This window comes from Apaloderma vittatum, unplaced genomic scaffold (genome assembly GCF_000703405.1).
Source record: "Apaloderma vittatum isolate BGI_N311 unplaced genomic scaffold, ASM70340v1 scaffold6280, whole genome shotgun sequence".
Taxonomy (NCBI): domain Eukaryota; kingdom Metazoa; phylum Chordata; class Aves; order Trogoniformes; family Trogonidae; genus Apaloderma; species Apaloderma vittatum.
This window is the reverse complement of record NW_009696084.1, coordinates 57961-68529: the sequence shown is the minus strand read 5'-3', so window position 1 is coordinate 68529 and position 10569 is coordinate 57961. Positions and strand designations below refer to the sequence as shown.

At 47.9% G+C, this 10569-nt stretch overlaps 1 protein-coding gene across 2 annotated transcripts in view; it reads right to left on the bottom strand.

The window, feature by feature from the left end:
• Positions 1-8400: 8400 nt before the first annotated feature.
• Positions 8401-10569, bottom strand: part of PLD1 (phospholipase D1, phosphatidylcholine-specific) — a 43365-nt gene continuing 41196 nt past the window's right edge. For both annotated transcript variants that reach the window (XM_009873355.1, XM_009873362.1), the window contains 3 exons: positions 9838-9991; positions 9142-9256; positions 8401-8625 (listed from right to left, as the gene is read on the bottom strand). In XM_009873355.1, coding sequence (XP_009871657.1) covers positions 8401-8625; positions 9142-9256; positions 9838-9991 — 494 coding nt within the window. The remainder of the gene's footprint in view (positions 8626-9141; positions 9257-9837; positions 9992-10569) is intronic.

Sequence of the window (10569 nt, the reverse complement as noted above, 5' to 3'; positions counted from 1 at the left end):
CAGCCCCGGGGCGGGGCTCGCAGCCTCCCCCCGGTACCTCGGGCACCCACCGGGGCTGAGCAGGGTGAGCCCGCAGCACCCTCTAGAGGAACCGCAGCCACCCAGCCCTTGTTTCCAGGGATGGTTTGGATCCCCTGAAAAGCTTCTCTCTCCCAGCGATGATTTCCCAGGGCAAGTTTAATCCATCGCCGTGCACCAGCTCGGCTTGGGGATGTCGCTGCGGAGCAGCATCAGGCCTCCAGCTCGTCCCTCCTGGTGCTGGAGAGGGTGGAGATGGGCACTGGGGCAGGCAAGGGCTGGGATGGAGAGGGCGAGGTGGAGCAGGGGCTGCCCACCAAGCTGAGGAGCAGCACCCAGGGAAAAGTCCTCCAGGCTCCTGCCTTGCAAGGCTCCAGGTCCCCAACAACACCTAGCATAGTCCTGACGGCAGGTTTAACCCAAATTAGAAGTCAAGTCCCAGCAGGTGCAGAGATGAGACATTCCACTCACATCACGAGGTCCCCACAGGTCCGTGCCACAGCATCTCTGTGCTCAATTCCGGCTGCAAGAGGAGGGAGGTTGAATGTTACCTAAAAATGACCTATCAGTGATACCACGGTTTAGTGTGCTGGTCAACACACAGACCTAACAGGTACATGGGGTTCACCTGGGAATTGCTACATAGATGATGTGAGACACCCAAGAACAAACATGGTCCATGGCTTGTGGCTACAGCTGCCTTGGTTTCTGGAGTTTCCCAGTTCCACATCTGATACTCGTCAAAATAGGGCTTTTCTGTAGAACAAAAGCCATTAACCCTGCCTAAAATTAATTCTGTGTACAGTATCTGGTTCATATTTCTGAAGTTACAGTGCTTTATATTTATTTATAAACCATGTTATCTATTTCAAGAAGAAGCACATCTGAAACATGAAATCCTAATATGTAAAAAAAATTCCCCAAATCTGAAGTCTCAAACCCATCTTTCAAGTCAAAATCACAAAATGCCAGGCAAACAGACCACGTCCTCTCCTGAAAGATACATTTTCTGTTTCTGTCTTGGACTTACAACGTGCACGTTTCAGCCTGCAGGTGTGCTGAGGCTTGGTTGGGGTCCTTTAACGTATGCTTGGTTGGTAAAGAATGAAATGAGGAAGGCAACCCAGAGAAGAGAACATAGATACATTTCTGCCTGTTTTGTGAGATAAACTGGAGGAAACAGGTAAACACCAAAGGCAGCACCCCGGAGCTCGAAAGCTGTGGGCAGGAGGGAGCGGGGAAGATCGGTGTCACTCTGCATCTCAGCCCAGCCTGCCTGTCCCCTCTCTCCCAGCTGGTCCCAGCTCCTCCATCCCAGCAAGGACCTGGAATAAGAGAGCAGCCGTCCATCTGGAGACACTGGAGCACCCGACATAGCTGCTTTTTTAAACCGTGCCTTTTGCAGGAACATGAGGGAGCAGACAAGGACCTGGCAAGGATAAAAGAAGCTGAAGACCAAGGTGGTGGGATGGCATCTGCCCGGATCGCATGGTGCAACCTGCACAGCTTGGCCCTGGTGGTTTTTCCGGCTGAAGGGGTGGGTCCAGCTCTAACCTGAACTTCTCTTGTGCCCACAGCACCTCCAGTGTCCCTCAGGTTCCTTCCCCGACATCCAGCAGGACTCCAGCGCTCCTCTGCCTCATTACCTGCCCAACCCTCGGCCCAGGACAGGTTTCCCAGTTGGGATGTGCCATTTGGACAGGCCAGCAGCAGGAGCACCCCAGAGCTCCAGAGCAGCGTGCGGATGGCTCCCCGCTTCAGCCAGGCACCAGCCATCTCCACTTAAAAGGAACCTGTGAAGCCATGATAACACTATCTCTGGGCCTCCTCTCCATTGCCCTCAAATGCGAACTCACAGGATGTTTCATTATCAAGATCAGGCTGGATGTGGAGAGATTGCTCATCGCTGATTCCGGGTATAAACATTTTCCTTTGCAGAATAATTTCTTTTTTAAGAACTCCTCCCCCCCTTCTCCAAATTAATTTCCATCTCAGCCCCAAGCCTCAGTAGAAAATCTTGCCATAATCATTTTGAGCTAAATATTCTGAGTTATCAATCAAAGCGGGGGAACCAATTTTGAAACTGTCACTTTTAATTTTTCCAATAAAAAAAAAAATAGAGCATTTCACTCACAGTGCTGTTGTGATTCGAGCTCTTAAAACCTTCACTCCACCGCACGAGCGCTTCAGAGATGTACTTGAAAATCTGAAGAGCCGGCACAATTGTAGAGAAACTAAAACATTGATTTTTAGCAGCAAGAAGAAACCTGTTTCGTCATGTGCCTTTACACTCATCTCAGAAAACCTTTTCTTTCTTTCTTTATTTATTCCCTCTCTTTCCTCCTCTGCAAAAATAACTAAGGAGTGTTAGTAATTTCATACACGCAAAAGGCTGGTACTAATTAAAAAGTTGACAGGTTATTGAGAACTTGGTGCATAAATGCATGGCTAACGAAGGCCCAAAGAGCAGATACACTCAGTGCTGGGGCGGAGGAGAGAATTTCTTCAACCTCCGTCGCGGGAAGCCTGTGGGCACGTCAGTGATGGAGGAGCTGACCTGTGAGAGGAGGCAGAAATGGCCTCGGTACAAAAGTGGCTGGAGAAATCCATCCTGGAAAGAACAGGTCTATTAAACACACCAGCAACTGCACTTTGTGTTCAGGCTACGCGTGGGCTGCATTTCTGCTCAGCGAGGAGCCGTCAAATTAGAGGCTTTGCAGGTTGTTCATCAAGAGAAAGCTTTGGCTGCAGGAAAGTCAAAGGGAGTTTTGCCATCGCCTGTGCTGGAGGCAGCGTGTTCCTGCCCTCCCCGCACAGCTTGTGCCGGCTAAAGCCCATAAACTGACATTTGCTTGCAGATTTAAAGGGCTGATGGATGTGGATGAAGTTGTGCCTGGTAAAAGCACTGCTTGTAAACCAGCAAAAACCCTGCAAAAACAGCAACAGTGCCCTCAGGTTGGGCCCCTCTGTCACACAGAGTAGAGAAAGGATCCTTCCTACAAGCTGACACCTAAACTCTCTAAGATGCAGAACCACTTCTAGTTTCACATTACTTTGACGTGGATAAGGCTGCACCGAGCAACTGTGGCTCTGCTGTCTGTGCTGCCGCTCGGCAGCGGGTTTTTGCATCGCTCCTCCCCACCGTTCTCTCTGCCTGCAGGAAGACCTCGTAAGCACGATGCAGCGCAGATGCAATTGTGAGCTGTGAGGTGCTGGAGTGGCAGCAGGAGCCGATGGTGTCAATCGGCAGCTGCCCACCTTTTCCCAACACACCCCTGCCCTGGAGCTCCGGCTCCATTACCTTGGTTTATTGTGTTTATCAAGGGCACAGACTGGACCTGGAAATTTTGAAGATGCGGAGGAGCCCTTTGGCATTTGAGGAAAGAGATGAAACCTAAGAAACAGAGAAGTTAATATGTTTTCTGTTTGCAAGAGCGCTTGGAAATGCCACTGCTGCTTTATTTATTTCTTCTGCCCCTGGAGGACAACAGTCATCTGCTTTTTCCTCTATGCCGAATTTCCTTTACTGAAAGTTAAAAGGGACAGTGGCAAGTTAATTCCATACTGGTAAAACTCCTTTAAAACAGGATTTTAAAGTTTATTTAAGAAGTCAAATTTTCCCTTTCTATGCTGTTTCACTCCAGCAATTTTCCTCTCCCAGGAAAAGCCAAATGACTCAAGTTGAGCCATTTTTATTGCATCCCTGAGCCTCTCCCATCGCGTCTCGGCTGCTGGGGCAGCACTGCCAACGCGAGGCAAGGGCAGGACTCAGCCCACAAGCAGGATGCGGCCACAGTCCCTGAAACAAGCAGAAACCAGACTGAAGCCAAATGTTTCAACATGAGGATCAGTTGTATTTTCAGTCCATTAATACACATTCATTTACCAGGTACAAACAGAGTGGAAAGGGAAAGTGATCGTTAGCAGAAACGAGGATACAAAACTCAATTCCAGCAACCTTCACAGAAGGGATATTCAGTGTTCAAAATTGCGCCACGGCAAGGGCAGAGACACACAGAGACCTGCACTCGCATCCAAAGTGGAAGCTCTCCTTTTGTTGATTAGTTTAGCTAAAGACACGATTCAGAAAACAAACAAAAAAACCAAAACACTCCCCGAACTGTGACTTTCAACACTTTTTCCTCATTTCCCCCAAAGTCAGGAAAGAGGTAAATTAGAATTATTTACATGGAGGTGATTTTATGAAAACACACTGAGAGGCTAAAAATAGAATAATCACAAATACTGGAATATACAATAAGAAAGCAGGCAGGAAAAGAAGAAGAGAAAAAAAAAAAAAAAGAACAAAACCCCAAGAGGATCATTGCATTCAGTGGTCAATGGACAGTTTGTGGGTCTGCTCCACTTTGACAGACCTTAGTTTTGCCTCCTTGATTCACTGTCATGGTGTTATACTACTGGCTTCAACCTCGATTCTGCAAAGCTCCCGGTTTCGGGGGGGATCTCAGCTGGGCAGAAGGGATGGCTCGTTTGAAACACTTTGCACAACATGTGCCACTACACGCGGGAGCGCCTTCACAACCTTTTGGGCCATCCCAAAGATGCCAACTTCTACCCATGCACCTGGTCTGGAGATCACTTGCCTTCTGCATCCTGCAGATCAAATCCTTTCTGCCAGAAAACCAGGGCAGCAGCTCCACGGCTGATGGAGGAGTGTCAGGTTAGACCAGCGTGGATTTGAGTCTTTACATTTAAGAAGGAAACGGCACTAACCTACAGGACCATTTGTTTAAGTGTTCCCCCAAATGCAGCCTGTTAGCACAGATTACAAACCCAGCCACCCCCCCTCGACTGTCATAACTACAAGTGCACAAAAGACTTGTTAAAATAAGTCACAAACTACATCTGAGCTTGATTGTACAGGGACGTTTCCTTGGAAGGAATAAAGATATGGTAAATTATTAACGTCAGGGTCCCAGCTAGGCAAAACCTGCACTGCGGTCTCCCCTAGGGACAGCACCAGGATTGTGAAATCATGTTGTGAAACCTGACCAAAAGAAAGAAAAATGGAGTGTTTGGGGTTTAATCCAGCAGAGGACATACTGAGTCAGGCGACAAAACGAGCTGAGTAGTTTGCATCTGCTGTGGAGCACTGCAGTAGTTCCCTTACAAATTATTTTTTAGCAAACTTCTTGCGTATGTGTGACACTTTGTCTCTCATTTCTTAAACCATAAATTACCTTTACAGTGAAACATTTATCCAGTCCAACATCGGTACAGTAAAACACATGTTTTAAGATACCACACAACTGTAAAGATATGTTAAGGAGTATGAGTTCTCAAAGTGGCATGAGTTAAGGAATAAATTAAAGTGAGGGAGGGGGGAAGTGTTCTGCTTGGGTTAAGCCACAAAATAAAGTCTGAGCCCAGGAGAAGTTCTTATTTCCTATAGTTCTAGCAAATTAAAGCCACAAGAAACAGTTCATATTTCTGCATTTGCTAGTGCTTGTATTCACATCACTTGTTACAGTACTGTACATGTGCGAGCGATCCTCTCCAGTTTAAAGGTACTAAAAATAAACCCACGCTGGTATCATGGACTAAGTAGTGATTGTTTAGGTGCAGGAATTAACTCTCTCCAGATGTTCAACCTCACAGGCTTCTTAATATAAGAAATAAACCTCCTGGTGACAGGATGCAAGGAGCCAGCTCCGAACAGCCCAGCCCGCAGGTGCGAACGAGCGACTTAATCTACCGGGGTATCAGGAATTTAGCACCAATGCAGGGAAGGGACGTTCAGCGCGGCTCCTCCATTCCCACAGAGGGAAACCTCCTCCCAGAGAGCGAGCCAAGGTGAGGCCCCTCTGCTACCTTAATAATAAACAACCTTCTTAATTAGCACCTTTTCATACAGAATCAGTCCACTGTCTCTCTCCTTCGTGGCTCCGATGTCTCGCTTGGGACCCGTAGCCATCACGGGGAGGGTCGAGTGTTGCAGAACCTGGGAGGGTTTTCCCCACAGCAGCTTGCCAGGAGGGCACTTACTGCCACTGAATTATGATGCCCCAATAATTAGCTACCTACCATCTTAAAAGACAACATCAGGGTAATTTAACAATTACAAGAATCTTTGCAAATATGAGAACAGGGACAATAAGAGCACTTAGAAAACAACAGGAGTGTTGCACTTCAAGGTTCACGTGTACAGGTGGCAGGATTAAATGCTTCCTTTTCAGCTATGAATACAGATCTGTGTGATTTACAATGATTCTCTGTCAGGCTGTAATTGCTTGAAGTTAGCAGCTTTGTTCAAACTAAAACAGCTAAAAACATATTAAGAGATAAAAAGCTCTGAACTAGCAACTGACATGAAATAACATGACGTTTTATCTTTCCTGATTGCACATGGTCAGGGCACACATTGCTCTGGCTCTGCAGGGGGTGACCCCTGACCTTTTAAAGGGGAAAAAAAAATTTAAAAAAATGAGGGAACATACTTATCTGCTTACAGCATGCCAGCTAAAAGCATCAACCCCCTGGACCAAAGTTCATCACATAAAATACTCTACTGGCACTTCCAACAGGCTAATCAGACCACAGATATATCAACCAGAAATGAGTGTAATTTGCAATAATTGCATAAAATAGGAGAAACTGTAGGAAGGCGCTGAGACTTGGGCTGCCCTGGAAGAACATCTGGGGTTGTTACTGAGGTCATGCAGCAGGTACAGCATTACCCGGAGTCTATCTACAGGTCTGAAGAAAATCAGCTAAAATGCTGTGCCAGCTATGTTTTGGGGATAGCTGAGGAACTGGTGTGATTCTTTTCCAGTTCGAAACAAGCAAGAATGTTGAAAGAGTCAGAAAAGGAACAAAAACTTACTTGTGAACTGCAGTAAATACCAGTCGTGCTGGTCTTTTGACTAAGGAGAGTTGGATACAGGGTTAAACCTTGCTACCAAAGGGATCCCCCAGTCACAGTGGAAGCAGAGGAGCTCAGCCCCCCACTTAACCCAGATCCACACCTCTCCTAGGACTGCAAATGGAGCTGGACACAGGATTGGGAGACACAGCTCAGTGCAGGACAGAGTGAAGATCCAGGACAGCACCCACCACACAAGGTCCCAACCCAGGAATGTTAGTGTTTTGCTCCGGGATGCTGCATCGAATTGCAGCTTTGCTGCACAGTGACACACAAAATAGCTTTGGAAACTGCCTTACAGAAATGGAAAACGGGACTGGGCATGTAGAGTTTTACCCGTGCTTGGGAAGACACATCCTGCATGGCTGAGCTCAAGATTGCTGGTCTAAATAACAAACAAAGCAGACCAGAGACAAGGCCCTGCTCACTGCTCCCCTTTGCCTTGCACTCACCCCACTTAGGAAGCGACACGTCAGCTCAGTCTGAGCATGGCATCAGCACTGCTTTAACAGCCTCTCCCTTCTTTTAAACAGGGAGGAAAGGGATGGGAAGAAAATTCTACCTATGTACTGCAACAGAAAATAGAAATGCATGAATAGAGGACCCAGAGTGCAGAGCTTAGTTCAGCCCATGCTGGCTTTCGAGTTTCTGTCCTGTTACATGCAGTGCCTTGCTTTCCTTCACCTCTGGAGATCTAAGGCTCGAGTTTAAACCTTGATCCTCCTCTGGAGAAATCCTTCATGCACAGTTTGAACAAACCAACACGCCGCATGTCTGTAAAGGCCAGAAAACTCCAGCGACTTCCAGCGCCTTGGCCAAGCCCTCGGCAGCGTCACGCCGTGTGAGGACTGCTGATTGATTGCTCTAGCTGTGGTAGAAACAGTTTGCTTCCCCCGTCCCCTGCAAAAGGGAGAATAGACCAAAACGCTGATTCTGGTAAAAGATTGTTAATCCGTTTCCATCTAAGAGGTACACTTGGCGAGCTGCAGGACAGCCCAAGGCAGCTCCAGAGCTGCGCGATGTTTCCCGATGGTGTATGAAGGGGTGAGTGAGATGGGGGGACTCCAGCGAGTCAAGGTGCAGATATCTGAAAGCCTTAGAAGCACACGCAGCCCACAACTCCTATGCAGCCACAGCAGGATCACGGTACATACGCAACCACAATATACATCTGGCAGTTCTAACAACATCGATTGGGATTCATTCCCTGGTCCTAGGAAGTGGCCTGCATCCTTTAAGTGCTCAGAATATATCTCAAGAAGTAACTCCTCCAGAAGTTGAGCTTCTCATTTGCCGTAATTCCCGTCTCTCTCCTCCTCTCCTTTGCTAGTGTCAATTTGCTTCAAGTTCCTCCACCAAAATCCTTGGGAAAGGCACATTGACTTGGTGGAGATATTTTCCGTCTTCCTTAGCAATAAAAAAACTTTTGAAATCCCATATCGTTCACCAAGTCGTCTCTAGAGAACCGGACTTTAAAACGTAAAGCAGTCTGCATGTCCTTAAGTCCAAACTTCCATGGGTACCATGGACTCCTTTGTTCCGACGGAGGGAAGCAAGTACTCTTCCTCCAGAAAACGAAAGGGGAATTGTACTAGAAACCCACGGATCTTTTTTAATTCTTCTGCTGCTTTTGCAGGATCATCATTCGCTAATTTGGGCTTGTTGATGAAATCACGCAGTTGGGCTAAATTATTCACCTCGTCGCTGGGAAGGCATCGGAAAACCTGATCAAAAACCAGAAAGAAGTGGCAAGTCAGCATGTGGGAACTACTGCAGTACAGAGGCCAAAATATCTAGTGCAAAATTTCCTGGGATGGGAGCGACTTCATTAAGAAGGAGGAAAGAGGAACATGCGCATCTGTGATATGGCTGGAGCAGCAGAGGGGAAGTTCCAGGGCTTTTTCTGATCACTGTGATTTGAAACCAGAGGGGAAATTTGCTTCTACTCTAGTTACTGTATGGCCAGATACAAGCAGTGAGTACACCAGGGCCACTCACCAGAGCTACAGCTGATACACACAGGAGGAGAAATCAGAACGGCTGCCTTCCTGTGTTGCCATGACACTTTGAGGATGCACAAACTCCAGTTTCTTTTTCACAGCTCTTGCATCCAACGCTACTTGTTCCTTCAAAGCATCTCTGAAGGTCCAGCCCCAGGAACAGGACCTGCTACCCTCACCCTCCCCACGCTGCTTCTGCCACGTGGGAAGGAAGAAAGGGAAAGGTGCCACATTCCTCACCTTATCGAAGATGGTGGCATTGCGAGCGGCTGTAGAAATCCACACCTCCTTGAAGAATTTGTCACAGACGGGATCCTGGTGTTCTGGATTGAGATCGGAGCCGCCAAGGACAACCCTGAGAAAACAAAGGGATCGATGCTCACGGGGACTGAAGCACCAGGTGCTCCCCCTGCTCCTAAGAAATGCCAGGAGAGGAAAAGTTTCTTGGGAACTTGCCAATCCCTGCCTGCACCCAGCACCCTCCTGCTCCCGACCACGGTAACAGTCTGTCAGACATAATGCTGCTTGATTTTCTCTTTTTTTTTCAAATGTGAAATAACTGTCCAGATGGGGAACAGGGTGGGAAGAAAAAGAAAAAGGTCTTAATGAAAAAATGGCTGTGTTATAGGCCAGATGGCGGCTCCGAGTGAAGAAACTTCCATTAGAAAGTGACACCACCACCCAAAATTGAGACTGCGAAAACAGGATCTGGAGGCAAAGTATCACTGTGTCTTGTTTATGAGCTCTCCTAACAAAATCCTGGAGCAAAACAATTTGTAAGTCAAGCTGGCAGCCAGCTGAGGACAGGAGCGGCAGGAGAACGGCTAACGCCAGGGAAACAGCAGCAAAACTCTGGGCTAAATCCAGACGAGGCAATGCTAAACCTGAGCAAGTCCTGCCTGCGCTCCCCCTCACTGCCAGCCCCGTGCGTCCCACCTGAAACACCGCAGCCGGAGGGACTGGGCGAACCTCCCGGCGCTGTAATCCTCCCCGTCCATCACGGAGGGGACGGTCTCGGTGTCCTGCACGATGATGGCCATCTCACTGTCCCGCTTCCCCAGCATGCTGCGGTCGTTGATGTTGGCAGAGCCTGGTCGGGGGGAGAACAGAGCACCGGCCGTGCATGAGCTGCTCCTGCGTCACAAGATGCTCCTGCGTGGCCTCCAGCATCACCCACCACCCCCCTTCATCTCCAGCAGGGACTATCTATGGCTTTGCTAAGTAAAACCCTGACTAGAGGGCTTCCTTATGGAAACACAGACCCCAAGAGCCAGGATTTAGGCAAAACCAAAAAACCAACCAAAAAAAAAAAAAACCCACCTAATTTTTGCAGGCTTCAAAAGCTACATGCTTGAAAGAAGGTTAAATCACAGCCAAGTCCAGGCCAATATTTTTCGAAAGTTTGCTCTTTCTGGAACCTCCCAGATATTTTTGCTGGAGGATACCCCAGCTTTCAAAGGTTTTTACTGCATTTGGTTTGGATACCAAGTTACCCAGTGCAGGATGGGCTCCACCAGTAAATCCACTCTTACTTTTAGACAAGTGGGGAAGTTTTTCTTCTACCTTTGGCCAATAGGTTTTTTCAGGGGGAGAATCTAGGGAGGCCATTGCCTCCTTGATGTGGGTAACCAGCACCCTGACCCTCCTTGTCCTGCCAGGACCACACTT